At 35.1% G+C, this 19777-nt stretch overlaps 1 protein-coding gene across 2 annotated transcripts in view; it reads left to right on the top strand.

The window, feature by feature from the left end:
* The window catches only part of LOC132910479 (glutamate receptor ionotropic, kainate 2-like), a 153582-nt gene extending 134276 nt beyond the window's left edge, over positions 1-19306 (top strand). For both annotated transcript variants that reach the window (XM_060966213.1, XM_060966212.1), the window contains 12 exons: positions 2560-2859; positions 7797-7895; positions 10520-10681; positions 11466-11696; positions 11895-12110; positions 12563-12647; positions 12733-12871; positions 14038-14175; positions 16984-17182; positions 17522-17750; positions 17828-18093; positions 18661-19306. In XM_060966213.1, the coding sequence (XP_060822196.1) occupies positions 2560-2859; positions 7797-7895; positions 10520-10681; positions 11466-11696; positions 11895-12110; positions 12563-12647; positions 12733-12871; positions 14038-14175; positions 16984-17182; positions 17522-17750; positions 17828-18093; positions 18661-18897 (2301 nt within the window). In that variant the 3' untranslated portion in view covers positions 18898-19306. The remainder of the gene's footprint in view (positions 1-2559; positions 2860-7796; positions 7896-10519; positions 10682-11465; positions 11697-11894; positions 12111-12562; positions 12648-12732; positions 12872-14037; positions 14176-16983; positions 17183-17521; positions 17751-17827; positions 18094-18660) is intronic.
* The last annotated feature ends 471 nt before the right edge of the window (positions 19307-19777 follow it).

The raw sequence follows: 19777 nt of genomic DNA, 5'->3' as shown, positions 1-19777 counted from the left end.
GAAGTATTTGAGCATTTAGGTATAGAAACTTTTTATGAATGTTTCATATCTGCAGTATAAAACATTTTGAAATCTCGTTAGTTCTGTAATGTCTCATCGACGTCACTATCACGACCATACTCGAAAAGTTTGAAACAAATGCGAATAGAAGGTATAAAAATACGTATTTATTTCAAATATACATTTTTATATTGGTTTCATATTTTACCGATATATTGACCGATATATAATTATATCTCATTACAGTTTCATAAAACGCATCGATAAAAATTTTCAGTAATTACTCAAATATTTCCATGAGTCACTGTATATAGTCAGCAAATCGTAAATTAAAATGTTTTATAAATATATATTTTCACATTTTCATAAATTCATGTCACATTTGAACTCCATAATTACGAACTTTTAAACCATTACAAAATGCATCGACGCTCCCTTTTTGATTCTTCTCCGAACCATATGTTGCTGATCGCAAAATATCACGGTTTTAACAGAAAATTCTTCCCTCCAGAGGCGTAAAAATATTTCAATATTCTCTCTAGTCCTTGCAACCTTTGAAGGCTTTTATTTTGTTTGATATATATATTTTTTCCCTTTTTTGTTTCGTTATCGTGATGCCCCTTTTGCGGCGTTTTTACACAGTTGCCACAGGAAAGAACGCCCGAATTTTCACTCGTTGGATTTTCGCTTGTTCAAACAAACTCGACGGTACTTTCGTTAATTTATCGCAGACATTGCGACGTTCGACGTTCCCTCGACTGACAACGATCCGCATGTAACTAATACCCGACAAATTACTAGGTTTAAGCACAAATTCGAACATTTACGGTCATTTTTCACGGAAAACTAATGTTTCTGACAATTTCATTTGGAGATCACGAAGGAAAAACGTGTTAAATCTATATTTGTCAATTTCCTGGTTTTGTATGTGTCTGGTAGCTAAGAAATGTATTTTAATATGAAATTGTTGAAAGTGAGAATAGATAAATTCGAACATACGAGCTTCTTGAAAATAGGCAACAAATTTGCAATATTTTATAAAAAGCTAGTAATATTAAATTAATCTAGCTTAATTAATACTAGTTCGCATAATTAGGGTTGTAAACATCATTGAAATGGCCAAGAAGATGGCAGAAATATTTTATTTAAAAGTCGAATAAAAGCATAGTATCATTGATATGAGATTAATTAACAGTATACTGAAGGTTAAAATTACCTCCTATAAAACATAAAACCATTTGAAGGTAATTGGTCATTTCACGTGTAACAGCTTCATGATGTATTCGTTAATTATTAATGATGATATTGCCATTGAAGATATAAATAAATGATAAAAATATATATTATATGTGTACATGTAATAAAAGCGTTTAATGATAACAATAATAATATAAATTTTCATTTTCCACAATTGGATACTTGAAACGAATCGAAATTAATTAATTACTTAAATTTATAACAATTTAACAGCTTTAATTGCTATTTAAATAGCAAATTATAAACATCAAGCATGTTCGTACGTAATACATATACTCGAATCATCTGTCGTAAGATAGAAAACAAAATTATACTAAGTGAATTTAAAACAATTAATCAAGTTAAATCCAGTTTTCAAGCTTTTTCGCTATTTTAAGCCATTCAAAAAGACAATTACGGTATAATAGAAATGTGAAGTTTTATTTCATTTTACTTCCGCATAATACACGAACATATTGCAACAATTTTTTTTTTTAACGTAGAGGTAATTAAAACGCGAGAGTTTAGCAGGTAATTAGAATAGAATGCTAAGTGACGTCAAACTCTCGTAACACTTGAATATTCAGGGTACGGAACGCAATTGCATGTTTGCTTTTCTATTTTTTTTCTACTCGCGTATAGAATCGTATGTGTAATGAAAAAAATAGCATAACGTTTCTTTTTACATCTGTTGCGCAAAAAGCGCACAGTTTCATTGAAAAAGCAAAATAAAAAAGAGAAACAATAATACATACTCTATCGCGATTTTACTGTATATTTTCTGCAGCTGAATCGTTATTTCTTAAATACTTATATCGTTGCATTTTCACTATTACAATTGCATTTACTTCGTTGTTACATCACTGCACCTTCAGCATTATATTTTAATCATCGCTAGGCTGCAAATATGTTTTCGGAAGATTTTTAAACGCATCAATACATTCGTTATGAGATTTAGCGAGTGAAATAGATTTCATCTCTTCGGTTGTGCTTCCAAAAATATAAATTTCTATAAATATCCGCACATTTGCACTGCTGTATTTGAAGCGTTATATTTGTACAATAATATCGCACTTGCACTTATAGTATTGCATTTCTACTGCTGTAATTACATCATTGCTTATATCTCGTTAAATTTGTATGATTTCACTTACACAACTGCACGTGTACTATTAAAAGTATACTATTGTGCATGCACTAAAAGATTGCTATAACCGTTTAACAGCAGCATATGTGCGAAATTAACTGTTCTATCGGAAATAACACTGACCCGAACGAAATCGAATATCATTCCCACTAAAGGATACGTAATATTGCCCCCAGGCGATCGCTGACGTGGTCGAGTCGATGAAATGGAACTCTTTCGCGGCTGTGTACGAAGACAACGACGGTTTATCGCGGATTCAAAAGGCTCTGTCACTCAAGCGAACGAAAGACAGCGCTATCACGATAAAAAAGCTCTACGAAGGGATGGATAATCGACCAGTTTTGAAGGAGATTCGCGCAATGTCCATCTGCAACGTGATTATCGACGTCAAGCCGAGTAACATCATCGAGGTGCTCTATCAGGCGATGGAGGTCAAGCTGATGGCGGACTACTGTAATTTCTTAATTACTTATCTGGTATTACACCACATTCTACATTATATGCGTAGATCTTGTCGAGAAACTTGTAACTATTCTCCCTAATGATCGACCCAATCTACCTACAATTAGTCGTAGAATAACGTGGGGTTGCTGATTAGTCTTTCGTAGATCAAGTTCCGAGAGCATTTTGATTTAGAAATTTACTCATAAGCTTTTATTTATCATAATGAAAATTAAGATTTTTCAGGATTAATAGTAAGTTTATCAAATTTATTATTTATTTGTTAAATTTCTTCATAAGGTAAGTAGACTTCCTATAGTTAGTCGTAGAATAAAATAACAAGTGGAAGAAAATTTGTCCCTTGTTACATGTGTCTGTTCGCTGTAACAGAGTTTAAAAACGGTTTTTAGAAGATCGATAAAAAACCATTTTTATGGTGAAAGTAATTAAAACTTCGGATTAAATGTAGAAGTTTCCAAATTGTTCTGAAATCTATGATAATATCAGTAATGATTGGTAACTATCACCAATCTTATATGAGTTTTCCTGAACATGCTTAATTATAAGTTTATTTTTAGAATAAGTCATAAAGTGTGTGCGAACGACTAAACGGAACAAACGCAAATCCATTTTGCTCTCTTCTGTTTATCCGTACAAGAAACTGCAAATACGTTTCCTACGTTTCGTGGTCTCGTTTTTTAACAACGGATATGTTTCGGAAAATTCATTTGTCCGCATTTAGAGGTAACGAAGTTTAGACGATGGAGAGAGATTTACGACTTCGAACAATGAGCGTTTTGCGAGCTTATTTTAGATTCTACAACGCCCGCGTCGGTTCCATTTGTTCAAATAATTCAACAAAATCTACAGCGCGTTAAATCAGAAGCTGGGTAGACAGTGCAAAAATTGGGGACTCCGCGTTTTATGAAATTTAAAAAAATTTTTTAATTTACTTATTCAATAATTAGAAATATTTCTATTCTATTGTTACAACTCTTGTAAGATTGTATTTAATCGTTAAAACATTACACGGATCTCAGGTTCATTTCACGCGCGCGAAAATGGCTTCGTTTTACAGTCAAATTACAATCCTCAAGTTTACAATCCTTGACATATGGACTGAAAAAGAACATGCTAGACATGTGTCCGTAGAAAGTTCGTATGACAATACTTTCGCTTCACGGACAAGATTTATCGACTAGGAATTAATCGTAGCGGACAGTAAATGTGTTAACTCACTCCAACCAAGCCAATAATGCCAATAATCTCGTCTATTCATCCAAAATCGACACGTATCCAGTCAATGGTGTCCTAAAGATTTTCTGGACACCGAACCGCGGACAATTAGCAGAGATAATCGTGAATCGAACGCGGATTTTTGATGGCGGCCTTTACCAGGGAATTTCATTAATAAATCCATGAAACGCGTTGCGGTCACGTTCACCGCCTGGCGTAGTGACTGCATTAGCTGGTTACAATCACCAGGCTTTTTATTAAACGTAGCCATAAATCGCCGCGAGTAATTGTTTTCAGAGATACGCCGGTAATAGCGTGCCGTCTGAACATTCCATCGTTCACCATCATTCCCGCGGAATACGCTTTTTATGAGGCATTACCATCGAGCACGTAACAATACCTCCACAAATAACGACGTTCACGTCGCGTCGAGGGTTTTCGCGCGAGGCATATCGTTTCTCCATTCTATTCTTTTTCTTCTTCTTCTTCTTCTTCTTTCACCCACCTTACTTTCTTTATTCCGCGCTTTTTTTTTTTTGTTCCAAAGCGGAACAACGTATCGACGTCCTCCGGGAGACGCGTAGAAACGTCCCTTTTGTCGAATTGTGCATGTATCTAAAGACAATGCGAACTTTCAGGGAAAGTTGCGAACTTCTGCGATTTACGGGAGAGTTCGACTGGAAAAGCAAACTAGCGCTGTGTCTTTTTAGAGATACGTTTGATAAAGGTGGATGGTGGGAGGTGATGCATGGGGGTTGGTTAGGCTCTCAGAGTGCGTATTTTAGATGATTGTTTAGGTCAAAAAATGAAAGGTAATTTAGATAAAAGAATCGTTCGATACATACCACTGACACGATATATATAAGTGTCAATTTTTTAGATAATAGGAGTTCATATTTTTATTGTCTTTAAATATTCTTAAATCATATTTTTCGTTCCCTAAAATCAATCGGTGAATCTTTACAAAATAGTATAAATAATCGTAAAGTGTGAAATAAACTTAAAAAGATCATCGCTATTCTCTACCTTTAAATTTATGCAATTGGTCAATGTGACCTCCGAACAACTTGAACGTGAAGGGCATTTTATGTGATTCGCCCTATAAAATTGTTTGAGGTAAATTTTCATCCCTGAACAATAACAAAGTTTTCTTCCACTTCCAATACTTCTACTCAAAACTACTCTTCTTCTGCTTCAAATAAGCAAAAATTCGCCTTCCTTTTCACTTTCATACAAACGTGTCCGCCAGTTATTTTCCTCTAGTTCCTCTTTAAAATTGGCGTGTTCTAGCTTTAAGCTATAGATGAAGCACTTTGATCACGGCGACAGTTCGACAGAAGTTGTAGGGACGCTCCTCTCTGGCGTTCGCAAATATTCGAAATTTGTCTGTGTATACAGAGGGCGAAGCACTAGGAGGAAAAAGGCGTGTCGTGTCGTATGAATTCGTGAGGAATTTCACGATGCATCTATATTTGTCCGGGCTGTCGAGAAATTCGTGGAAGACACCTCGTTGAACGGCGCTAAAGCCAAACCTGAGACACCAAGTGGACCCACATCAACGTCACTGTATCTGCCGGCCCGATGCGATGCTACGATTTCGATAACCCTGAATACCTTCTCCTCCTTCTCCGCAGGGTCGACCTTTACGAGTCAGCAAATATGTTCTAATTATAGTTTCAATGGAATGGGAAGGGTTGTACACAGCACAGAGAATGTAGTTAAACAACAACGTGTTTGTCTTCTGACCGCTTTAGATTAATGGTTTCAGGGAGAATTTATTGAAATACACAGTGCTTCACGGATAATGGTTCATTTTATTGGGTAATTATTTATTTCAGTTTAATCCTAGTTATGAATTTTAATTGAAATTTTTGTTTCAGATAGAATTTGTTTAAATGTTAGCTTTTGGAAACGAGTGTTTTTTATTAGTCAGGTATTTAATTTAATTTAAATTTAATAATCTAGTTTATTTAAATTGTTTTTACGAAATGAAAGGATTGACTTGATTACTTCGGAGAAGATTACAACTTTATAATTGTAGATAGCTTGGCGTCAGTATCGGGGAAGCTTATTACATTTCGTAACAAGAAGGTTGGTAACAACAAGATTGTAACAGTGTCAGTGCGAAGCTGACCCAAGTCGCGCTATTTCATATCGTATTTTGCCATTTCTCAATAGAACAGAAACATAACAGAATTATCTCCTGTCTAAAAATGTATTAATTTTATGACCAAAAAGTTGTAATTCGGTGAAATACGATCGTAGAGGGGCACAACTGGATTTATTTGTACATACGATATGAAAACTAATTTTCTTTATCGATGAAAGACAGTGTAAAATGGAAGGAAGGGAAGGAATGACAAGCAAGGAAACGAAAGATAAATCGAAGGCAAGAAGAAAGAAAGGAGGAAAGAAATTGCAAAAAAGAAGAGAATCGACCAATATTAAGAGCAAGGAGAGAAAGAAAAAGGAGTAGATAGGGCAGGAAAGAAAAGGAAAGCACAGAAAAGTAAAGGAGAGAATAAGGAAATGAGAAAGGAAAGAACGAAAGAGAAGCAAAGAAATGAAAAAGGAAGAAAATGTATTTCTTTATAAATATCTTTTATTTAATAACTATAAATTGTAACTATATGTAGAATTTATTTTATTCTCTTCATCTTTTATCATAATCACCTTCTCATAATTTCTTATCTCCACCCACAGTATTGAACCCTCGATCAACATCCTTGATTACTTCGCTATACGAGAACCAGGCATCGCCTAAAGGCGTTTATCTACAGTTTCTCGACTTTCCGAACAAAAATTACTAAAAAGAAACCAGTTAGTCAACAAACCATCAGAGCACTTCCGCGATACGTCTGGCCTCCGTTTACAGACACACTTCTTATAGTTAGCACAGAGTTCCCAAGTTATTTCCCGCTTGTTGCACCGAGATAACAAGGAAGCAAGGCGAACGACCGTTCAAACGTTGGTCCGCTTAAGATTCCAGATTTCACGGTTGCTGGTGTATAGTGATCGCTCCTCGTCGAATCAGGTCGAGCCCATTGAGACGCGTGTACACTATGATGGATCGCGTTTTCAGAGGTCAGCGTGAATTGGCCGAAACGTCCGAGATAGATGACGCACAATTTGGAGGTTTGGCTCCGCCGCCAAGTAAAAATGGGGCGCGGCTGGCAATTGACACTTTTTAAAATTATGTCGCGATTAAAGCTAGGAATTATACACAATTTGCGTGCAACATAGTATATAGGGTGAACCACAGGTTTTAATCACCTCCATTATTTTCGCTATTAGTGGACTGACCGAGATTCTTTTTGTCATAAATAGACCGTGAACGTTTATGCATTTATTGGAAATTTTAATGTACTCGTTACATTTAGAGAATGAAACAAATTTCTGGTTAGATTGCATTCTTTTAGTTGCGTTATAAATATATAATTAAAACGACAAACAAAATTCTTACTTCGGTATAAATTAATTTTCAATGTCACTTAATAAATGCAAATTTAGTATTAGAAATTATTGTGATTTTTTGTGGTGTTCTCTGGCCCATAAAAAAACGTTGATTGTAATGTAATAATTGTTATATCGCATAATTGCAAAGGAAGAGTGTAACTTAAGCTAAATCGTTAGACTAATTTTCGTTCTATGTCATAGTTGTTTTATGTTATAGCATATATAACTTTCTATATTTTTAACGCTGTCATATTATGTTCAATATTTCTATGAATTGTAGGACTCGACGAAATTACCCATCTGGGAAGTGCGGAATAAAACAATGACCAACATTACAGGACTCAGCTTGCAGGAAAATGACGCAGAAGGAATTAATTGGGTAAATATAAACAGTTTGCTTTTTAAAATTTAAATGTTCTTTATTTCACATAATTTAAATTTTATTTCAGAACAAATTCATTTAGTTACTCTTTATTTGAAAAATGGTTTCTTTCTTTTGTTTAGTAATAGAATCCTTTAACAAAATTATTAATTTAGTGGTGTTAATATTCTTAAAACTTATTCTTAGAAATTCTTAAAAATGTACTTAGTAATCGTCGATATTTCCGATGGCGATGTTCGTATATACCAAATGAATATTTTAGATGTTGATATTTTTGGTACTCAATGAATGCAGAGTACAAGATGGTTTTTTTAGGAATTGGAAGTGTCGGCACTAAAATAACTTCATTTAAGCTCTCAAGAATGTTTCTTGAGATCGTAGAATTTTATAGTTCAGACATTTCATATAACATTTTCTTAAGCAAATTAATATATGTTAAGAACTGCTTTTAAAAATTTAAGATTTGCTAAGAATGTCATCTTCAAAAATTGATAATAATATGGCGTACGTATAATCCAATATATTTTACATTAAATGAAAATTGATTTTGTCGTTCCTTAAATTTTTCTCCATTATCCTGCACTCTGTAATATTAAATTCCACGTAAAGAACTATAAAGAACAACCATGGACATAGCAGTCGATACGACAAAAAAGCAGAAGATAAATGAACGTTCGATAAAGCCTTAAATTACGTCTCATTTTTCTTGAATGAGGGGAAGACTTTTCTTGTAATCAGCAAATTAAAAATTTCTTTATTCAAACATATTCTCTAGTCATACATCAACTTACAACAAGCTCATAAGATTTCAGTCATTAGAAGTCTCGTTCTAGTTAAATCCATTACATTTATTTTCTACCTTGACAAAACCATGTGTATCTTACTTTGTTTATACCTATTTTTCAACAATACTGCGTTTATGCAGAAACTCCACGAGTGATATTTTGCCGTGCGATATCGTTGCAATCAAGTGTCTGTCTTTATCTTTAACAGAGAAAGCAGAGAAAGGCACACGGTGAAATTATTTGACTGGTCCTTTCTAGTCTGAAAAATAAAGATATCTTCGAGAGTTTCTTCAAACAAACAATACAAATAAATCAATGTATTACTCATAATTAATGCATACGTACATATTGAAAAATATGACAAAAAACGTTGAACTAATTTTGCCCATCCTTTCCTACGATATTCTTCTTCAAAATATTCGCTGCAATAAAATATTGCAGTAATTCTAACGTACAGTTAGTATGAAATTAATAGAAAAAAAAAATTAAAACACTAGAAATAAGTCTCTATTACACCACATGGGAAAAAGTGGGTTAAAAGAAAGTTAAAAACAACTCTTCGATATCTTTCCCCAATTGATTGAAGAAATCAATTTTCCTGTACGTTTTCCCAAACTTTCAACCACAATGTTTTTCGTACGAAAAGGGTCGTTTAAACGCTGGTCCATCGGACCTCAAGGTTCGAAGTAATTTCTTCATTAACTCCATGGTACCGTGGAGTATCGCGTGTTCCGCTTCGAGGATACAACAACGTGAGGCCTTCCGTTTTCCGGAAAATCTACCCGCGACACGGTACTTCCGAGCAGCTGACGGCCTGCCTTAATTTTCGTTTCATTAGCTCCCGCCAATTCACTTTGTATCGCGGCCCCTCGCTGAATAGAGAGGCGTTACTACACGCTCGCAATATCGTTTCCCTTTCTCTCATATGCTAACACGGGCCCCCATGAAACGATTAAGCGCGTTGTTTTATAATTTTGGGAAATTGGACGGCTTAATGTTTCATTTCTCATTACAAAGGACCGCCGTAACAGTAGAACGAAACTCGCTGAATTACAAATATTACGGTGTATGTCTGATGACTGAGATTCTTTCTTCAAGTTGTGTAGGATCGAGGTTGTTGGAATTTTCTCGCAGTTCAGAGAAATTATTGTGACTGTTGGCTGCAGGTCTTCTTGGAGATATGAAGGTAATTTTAACGTTCTTGCATTTTAGGTCAAGGAATTCCTTTATGGTGCAGATAGTTCCACAGTCATGAAGACCTTCGTTTGAGATTTTGTTGAGGTGTTTGAAAGATGGTTGTATCGTTAGTTTGTACAGTCTAAAGTTATAGAAAAGGAACGAAGAATAATTTATGAGCCTGTAATACGTTCAATGGTGTGGATTTACTATTTTTTGAATATTTTATTTGAAAATATTAATATTTCGAAAATTCGCTAAATAATAATATTATGTCCATACAGTGAAGTAACAGCTGAAAATTTCGTATGACAGCATTTAAATTTTATTAAAATGTACAACTAGCTTGTTATAAAAGTTTATGAAGCAATTGAATTAATCTAGAGGAACCTCCTTCGTTTCACTCGTAATTTAAAAATTCAACAGCCTGAAGATGAAGTGTTCTTCAAACAACAAAGCAATGCTACGACATTTTACAATTACTTATTAAAACTGGTAGTTACTAAGTGCCAATTTTATTCTGTCGCGACATTCCGCAATATCATACATAATTGTAATAACCAGGAAGAATAGAATCATCGCAAACTTTATATTTTGTTAACGACAGTCATGTGTTCTCTGATTCTACTAAACGGTATCGTGCATTTTCTCTTGGCAAAGGTGGAATCCGCTGTTCTATACGATGCCGTCTTCATGTTCTACAACACGCTGGAAACCTTAAACGCAAGGAACATGTCTGTAGATATTGACCCGCTACCGCTCTCTTGTGAAGAGGAAAAGAAATACAGCGCAGGTCTCGACATTATCAACCTGATGCGCGAGGTAAAGCCTTTCTTCCAGTATATACGAACATATTAAATTGATGCATATGAAGACTATAGGGGAAGAGCACAATAAGTTACATCTTTTATTTTTTACAGAGAGACCTTTTTAGGATTTAGTACGTTTTCAATCAATTCCATGTTAACAAATTTTTCTTTTCACTTGGTCTTAGATCTAAATATACGTTCTTTTGTTACCTTCAAAATTTCCAAAATATTGCTCGAACAAAATATTGCTGGCAATAATTGTACCTTTGATAACCATGAAACTTTATCAACTTATCGACTAGTTATAAAAGACCAGCATCTTTGACAATTGTCCTGCTCAAAGTCCTTTTGATAAGATAAAGAAATCAAGAAAAACGTAATCATCATTCTTTTCTCCTGAGACATTCGTATGAAATGTCGTTCGTTTGAAATTGGAATTTAGCGCGCGCCAATGCCACTCATTAAACTTTGTCCTATCGTCGATTATCAGCCGTATTAAGGAAGAAGAAATTCACTATAAATTAGGTATGTTTAACGTTAAGAAGATTTATTGACATTGATATGTACTAATATATTAATAAAAACGAAAAATGTTCATAGTAAATGTTAATGAATTATGACAATGTCAGTAAATTTCCAAAAATTAATTTGATGGAACACACTTCCTACAGCCACTCAAGCCATATCTAATATCTAATTTTTAAAGAAAAACCGTTGTTACAAGTCATCCGAACGCTTGCTGACACTTATGTTAATAAGAAAATAAATCATAGATTTAATGGCCACGGTTTCTACAGCTATCCGAAGAAGGAAAGGTCGAAGGGAAGCTCACAGGGCCAATAACGATCGACGAAAATGGTCAACGTCAATCCTTCCAAATACAAATTATAGACGTGAGACCGGGTGAAAATGTACAAACAGGATATTGGCGCCCAGATGGTCTTCACTCGATCAAAAGCGAAAAGGAACGTGAACGTTACTTGTACAAATCCATTGAACTGAAGAAGTTCAAGATTACTACTAAAATAGTGAGTATTCTCTGACATTCTTAGATATTTGTAATTATTAGAATATTCTTGTTGGTAGAATACCGAGACTTGAATTTGTTTGAGAAGCAATATGGTCGTTCGCGACAAAACCACTAATTAGGAAGCTTTGTGAGAAAGAGCGCGTAGATTTTTAATATTGATATTTTTCGAACGTGCTAATTAACTGTAATTCATCAGGGACCACCGTATATCATGGAAGTGCCGGAAGGTTCAAATCGAGGTATACTGATCGACCAAAGACGGTACGAGGGTTTCTGCATTGATCTCATCGACGAGATTGCCAAGCTGTTGAAATTTAAATATGAGTTCGAATTAGTACCGGACGGAAGTTACGGCAAGTACGATAAAGAAACGAAGCAATGGAACGGTCTAATCAGACGTCTGCTGGATCATGTACGTAATTACTTGCAAGCACGTTCTATGTAATTAAAGATGATTAATGCAAAGGTTTCAGAGATTTCGATTTCTTATTTCACTTTTAATTCTAGGCGTATGCTGACTAACAGATTTTCACGTATCACTAAATAAACTAAATTTTATTTTTTATTATATTTTATTATGTGTTTGAGATAATATTAAAAGACTGAAAAACAATTACTATTAATCAGATTGTTTCATATGAAACATCCGACTCTACTGTGCCAATTTTCTAAATATTACAATAAATTTGTGAATAAATATTTCCATCTTCATAGACCTATCTATCATTGCGTATAATTTTAAAACTTCGCATCTATACATGTATATTTTATATGTATGCAAGAAATTATTTTCTTTCCTTCAATAATTTAAAAGAAAGTTCAAAAATTCAAGACTTAAACTAAAAGCGCATGAAATCCTTTCAGGACGCGGATTTAGCTATTTGCGACCTGACAATCACGTACGAGCGAGAAAATGCGGTCGATTTCACGATGCCCTTCATGAATCTAGGTATGGTATCTTTAATTTCTTATCGCGTTCTATTTTCGCAATAAATCTCGTGACATTGCTATTTTATCCGATATGTCCAAGTCAGGTATCAGCATTTTGTACAGAACACCGGAGGAAAAAGAACCGGACCTGTTCTCGTTCCTGTCACCGCTGTCACTCGACGTCTGGATTTACATGGCGACTGCTTTCTTAGCTGTTTCGATAATGCTATTTGTGCAAGCTAGGTGAGATTTTAAAGAAAGATAACAAGAACAAGAATTTATACAAGAACGGTGCTCCAGGGTTTAATAGCTAAACTTTGTTAGTATATTCTATAAATAGGTGTAAACAAACAAAAAATGTTCTACATATAAATATATATCTTATCAGTTATAAATGTTTATTAAAATACAACATACAAAGAGAACAGTAACAAACTTGTACTGATTATGTTATACGACAAGAATACATTTAATCAACGTAATCATTAGCTGTTAATTAAAAGTATGTGAGAACCCGAAAATATCTCGTAATTCCAGATTCCTGAGAATTTTAAAATTATACATACTGAAGTATGGGGCAGAAATAATAACAAAATATGCCAGAGATATAATGTTTTATAATAAATTATTTTATTATAAAGTACTAAAATGAAGTAATAAAAATGTTTTATTATAAAATATTGTATCTATCATGCATATTTCGTTATTATCTCTGCTCCATATTTTATTTTATATAATTTTATAATTCTCGAAAATCCCGAAATTCTAGCAAATCCCGACAATCTCGCATTACGAAATACTTTCGAAACCCGACCTGACCCGTACCGACCCGATGTCTTACCGACCCATCCCGAGCATCGGGTTCCTGTTATTTTCAGATTCTCGCACATTTCTACAGTTTTAATATTCCATTTCAAAATATCCACCGTTTATATCAATGAAAAGCTGATCGCGATAAAAAGTTGCATTTATTGTTCAATGAAGATTATTTTAATTTTGCTTTGTCTCAATGAATCAACCTGTTCTTTTTGATACTTGTTTAATATATATTTCTTTTTTTAAGTTATTCACACATAAAAGTTTATGCTGTTTATGTCGGAGGTCATAATCTCTTTGTATTTCGTACTTTTATTGTAACTTTTCAGTAAAGATTTAAATAACCAATATTCGTGTAATATGTCTTGCTTGATTATATCCGTAGTATATACCGACAAAGTTTGGCTATTAAATACTGAGATATCCTACATAAACCAAGTTTTCCTTTTCTGAAAAGAAAATTTTCTTTAAAGTACGTTTTTTATCTTTCTGAAAAGTGTAACAAAATTAACTTCTAAGAGAACGATATTAAAGAAGTAGAATAGCGTGCGCTTAGAGAAATCCTGCTGCTTAAAAAGAAGGTTTATTTACAGAATAGCGCCAGGCGAATGGGACAATCCGCATCCCTGCAATCCAGACCCGGAAGAATTGGAAAATAGTTTCGACCTGAAAAACTCTATGTGGCTCACTGTCGGCTCTATGCTGCAACAAGGCTCTGATATACTCCCCAAGTAAGTTCAAAACCGGCAAACTTAACAAAGCACCTATGCTACCGCAGCCTGTCTTACATGCATGCAAAGCCGTGCGATAATCGTGAAACACAAGCCGCAACACCACCGCAAAGAGATGCTACTGTATCTGTTTTGCCTTGTGTAACTACAACTCTGAAATTACTCGCGAGAGTTCCAGCAAACTGGACGTTTGTTGGTTTATTAATAACTATTCAACACAAAATAAATTTTTCGCAAACGGAATTTTAATATATTGTAGAAAGTATGTCGTATGTTTCTCAAGATATTCATTGTCAAACACACCACGAATTGTATTCCATGAATACTGTCATAAACTTGCTCGTTGTAATATCAATACACTGTTAAGTTTACATAAGATTTAGATTTGGTAGTCAAATTTAATAAAATCCTATTTAAAAGAATTTCTAGCTTAAGTAGCAAGAGACCGCGTTAAACAGACGAAACGAGACGAATTCCTCTGAACGCAAAGACTAAAATATTCTGATAACTAAAAGAAGCTAGAAGGAAAATAAGGAAATAAAATATTGCGGATCGTTTGTAGAAAAGTGTACAGAGGCGGTGCCAAAAGCAGACGCGGCCCTTTTTTTCTCTCCCCCGCAGCCGTTCCCGTGTCTCCCAGCTATCCTCTTTTTTTCACGACAATTAAGCTTAACGAGCCGCTGTTTGCCGGACATATTTGAGGCGGCTTCCCACTTATTAACGCCGGCACGGCGCTAACTCTCCGCTCGTAACGTCGCGCGTGTTTGCTCGCTACATACTGACGACGTTCCGACTAAAGACGACGACCACGACGGCGATGCTGACGGCTAACAACGGTGAATCCTCCTAACTGCCTCCTAGCCGCTTGTTTATGCTACGCGAAGGTAGCATGAATCGTCGTGATTTGCATAGAAGTAATATTTGAATGTCTTTTACAACCGACTTGGATCTAAAAGAGAAATGGTCTAAGGGTAAGATTTTTATTATTTTTGAGAAAAATCCATGACATCGATGTCAGCAAATGATTTTGTGTAGAATAATTTATGTATTATCGTCGTTGCTAGACTACGAATGTTTATACACATATAACTGAATGCGCTAAAGAAATGGAATTTAACTACAGATTTATTATACAAATATCGTAACTAACAAGGCACTATACCTTGAATATTTTATATATACATCTGCGCATTATGTGTATTCTACAGATTTTCGTACGCTTAAATTTCGCATAAATGCTTGCATAAACATCTATAGTCTAGTCATTACATTTCAGCGGGTCGATGAGTCGCTCTCATTTATTCTACTGTACGTAAGATGATTTAAAAGCTGTTGCAAACTACTATACAAATTCATTACTAACTTGTGTGTTAGATATTAAGAAAAAAGCAGCTTGAGTTTAAAAAAATTCCTTTTCATTATTGTGTGAAATAATCGCAGTAGAAACTGTTCCTTAAATTTGTAGATATACTGTTGTACGCACATTTGTTAAAATTACGTATTGGAATTATAGTTATATGTAGTTAAATGCAATTACTATTCACCATAAAATTTACCTTACATTATTAAAGAGTCGCGGATCAAAAGAAAAAATTCATTTCGTGGAATATTTCTATAGAATAAATGGGAGTATCGCTTATCGATTTCGCGCGGCGGCAATTTAATCGCGATCCATTTGTCGGCGAAGGCAAGCTAGCCTCGCGAGGAAACAATGTCCTTTGTTTCTGTTTACTCGGCGTCCTGTGCACGCTCGCGTGACACAGAATATCCGCACGCGCGCCATGCTCGGCAAACAGGAGTCATTTGCATACGCGGCTCTTTAGCTCGCGCTTAATTAGGAAAACGCGATGCACGCTGTCTCTGTCGCCGCTTCTGCGCTTCTAGCGTATCGTCGAGATGCTTCATCCACTCATCTCGTAAGTACCGGACGATTTATCTAGACGACGTAGACCGCGATTGGCTGAACCGTAGACAGATTTCATGTTCAACGAAAATTCATAGCGTGATCTTTGTAAAAGCATAGATCATAAAGCATTTTGTATTAAAGTTTATCAGGCTCAAACGAAACAGTTGGATTTTGGAATTCGATTCTATTAGAGTTATAAGAAGACTATATTCTAAGCTCGTATATCTATTGTGTTTGATATTATTGAAACTATTAAAGTTTATCTTCGTGATAATATGAACTGAATATGAACTGATGATATGAATAATATTAAAAATATATACGAAAAATAGAATAACGCAACTGTAATTTTAGGAAATTAAGATATTTAGTCGACTAAACTGTAATAAATGAAAGAAAGCTAAAATATTTGTATTTATAAATAAAAAAGAACTAAATGAAACTAACTTTACGTTTAGCTGTAATGATGCAACTAACTCAAACTCGCGTCAATCCACCTCGACCCATTCTTACTCGCTTCAACCTGTTTAATTTGCATCGATCAGCTTCGATCAGTTCTACTTCACGTCAATCCGCTTTGATCAGCTCCAATTCTCATCTGTTCGTTTCGACCAGCTCCAATTTCCATTGGTCAGCTTTGACCAGGCCCAATTTACGTTGATCTGCTTCAAACTGTCCCAAATCAAATCAACCAACTTGGACCAACTGCAATTTTCATCGACCTTCTTCGACCAATTCCGGTTCCAGTTAGCTTCAACTAGCATAAACTCATTTTGATCAACTCCAACTCACATCGACCTATCCTATTAGTTTCAATTGGAACATCTGTAACTCCTGTCAGTCTATTTAGATCAAACACGTTCAAATTCTAATCACTCTTGTATTTCTGTTGTCTCACTTAGAACACCTTCGATTCGAATGGTGGCTGGTATGTGGTGGTTCTTCATTATGATTATGGTTTCTTCTTATACTGCCAATTTGGCCGCCTTCTTGACGTACGACAAGAAAGAAAATCCAATCCAAAGTGTCGAAGATCTTGCTAAACAGACGAAAGTCAGATATGGAGCCGTGGATGGTGGATCCACATCCACTTTCTTCAGGGTAAATTTCTACCTTCCTACATTTCGGAATATTATAATATCTAGACTACGAATATCTGTACATTTATGGAAAATTTACTTATTTAAATGCGCAGAAATATACAGTATGCACGTGCAATATGTAAAGATATATAAAACATATAAAGAAGTGGAACGTAATTAAGAATTCATTTCTTACAGGAAATATAATAGCGAATACTACACTTGAGATGTTTTATATATCTTTGCAAATTACGTGCATTCTGTACATTTTTAAGCTTGTAAATTTAAAAAATCTACAAACATCCACAATCTGTTAAATATTTATCTCCGTTTAACAATAGCGTTATTTCGATTACAGGACTCCAATTATACGACATATCAACGCATGTGGGCGACAATGCAGGAAGCAAGACCAAGTGTGTTCACGAAAACGAACGACGAAGGCGTTGAACGAGTGTTGAAGAAACGCGACTATGCTTTTCTTATGGAGTCTACTACGATCGAGTACAGAATGGAAAGAAACTGTGAACTCGACAAGATTGGAGGTCTTATCGATAACAAAGGATATGGTATCGCCCTGCCACGGAGTATGTTTCACAATCCTTCAATGTTATTTCGAATCATATCAGCGCGAATCTTTTGAAATATGATCCTTTTTCGTTAGATTCTGAGTATAGAACGCCCATAAACGGCGCGATATTGACGCTGCAAGAGAAAGGGGTGCTCCAAGACCTGAAGAAGAAATGGTGGGTGGATCGGGGCGGTGGGATGTGCACGAAAACCGAACAAGAACCGTCATCGTCAGGTGAATTAGGAATAGCCAACGTCGGTGGTGTTTTCTTAGTCCTTCTGATCGGAACTTGCGGCTCGTTCATCATCGCTGTCTTTGAATTCCTGTGGAATGTACGAAAGGTCGCCGTGAGGGAGAAGGTGAGTCTCCTCAGCCGCGTCTCCTGCTCACAAGACCGTTATCTCACCCTTGAATCTCTTTTACCCCGAAACCAGTGATAAATTTTCCTCTGCGTCGCGTGTATAAGGAAGCGAAGGAATCATTCTTTCTCATAAAAATTGTCTTTAAATTATTCTTGAAGAAGGAAATGACAAATAATAATTATTAGATTATCTTGACCATTTTTGCACGTTTAAGTGCATTCTAAAGTATATTGCTTCACCTAAATTGAATATTTTTATTTAACAGAATTTTGCAATAGTGTTCGATTACCATTAATACTTCGTAGAAAGAGTAATTTTTAAGGAATAAAACAAAATTTGTTAATGACAATTTTAAATGAGATAAGTTATAACCAATGTATTGTATAATCATATTTGGATGACTCGCTATCTTACTTATATTATTGTAATTTCTTTCTTATCTTGGTAAATATTAATTAAAGTAGCAGCAACACTTTTAATCAGAGTTTTATTCAAATTAGATTCGGGAGTATGGAATTAAGCAATGGACCGATTCGTGACAGTTTCTCGTGTACGTTTTTGCAGGTTACACCATGGGAGGCACTGGTAGCAGAATTGAAATTCGCCGTGAACATTTGGGCGGAGACGAAACCCGTTAAAATCTCGAAAAGCAGCGGCACGAGTTCGATGGAAGGCGGCATCGGTCGGGCGGCCTCCACGGCTCGTTCAATCGTCGGCTCGTTCCTTCGTCTCGACATCCTCGACAAATTCGATAAAGATAACAATACCAATAATCACAACAACGATCGCAAGATCAACTAAAATTCCAGCAAACTGTCGATCATCCTACCATTATACATTAAGCTGGTTATGTTACAAATTGAGGGTAAACAATTTAAGTGCTAATTTTTGCAACATGATATTTAGTTCTTCATGAAGATTATGCACACTGTAACAGATTTTAATCTTAAGATTTTTATCATTTGTGAAATCTTTTCTAATCTCTAATTCTTCCTACTTATTACTACTATTATTACTATAATTCATAGTATTAATTACTAATTTCTGTGGTTATTCATTAATAAATAAACTGTATAATTAAGTTCGATAACAATTGCTTCATTTACAACAAAATGATATAATATAGTCACTGATAATCTACAATAATAGAGACAATAGAAAGAAAACAAAGTCGTCGGTAATATTTAAAGAAGTATAGAACAAAGAAGGAGAAAAAAGGACACCGTCAGACCATCCTGTGCCATCGCGCATAAAGTCGTCATTCTCTCGACTAGTCGCAGAATAGCGACGTCATGGGAGGCAGAAATCTTCGCTGTAGGTCCAGTAAGAAAGAAATTCAACAATATTTGGACTCGGCTACAATGGCATTAACAAACCGTGCTCTTGGTTTAGATTTTCATCCCTAGAAATCACCCGCAGGTTTGCTGATACCAGCACCCCCAGGGAGCAAAGCGGCATCTTTGTGTCATTATTACCAAGGGACGTAAATATCGGTCTTTGGCAAGGGGACACTTTTAACTTTACTGACCTGACGTCGCTCGCGTCAAAGAAAAGTCGGTGGACACTTGACCCGTGAAGCGACGCCAATAATTCTTTGAAAGACTGATTATCCTTCCAGTGTTGTATTTTCACTTATTTTGGGAAATAATGGAAACTATTTAAACTGCGTTAGCACGTTGAA

Source organism: Bombus pascuorum, chromosome 9 (genome assembly GCF_905332965.1).
Source record: "Bombus pascuorum chromosome 9, iyBomPasc1.1, whole genome shotgun sequence".
In the NCBI taxonomy this organism is placed as follows: Eukaryota; Metazoa; Arthropoda; class Insecta; order Hymenoptera; family Apidae; genus Bombus; species Bombus pascuorum.
Note: the sequence above shows the minus strand (reverse complement) of the source record. Positions and strands in the feature narration are given on the sequence as shown.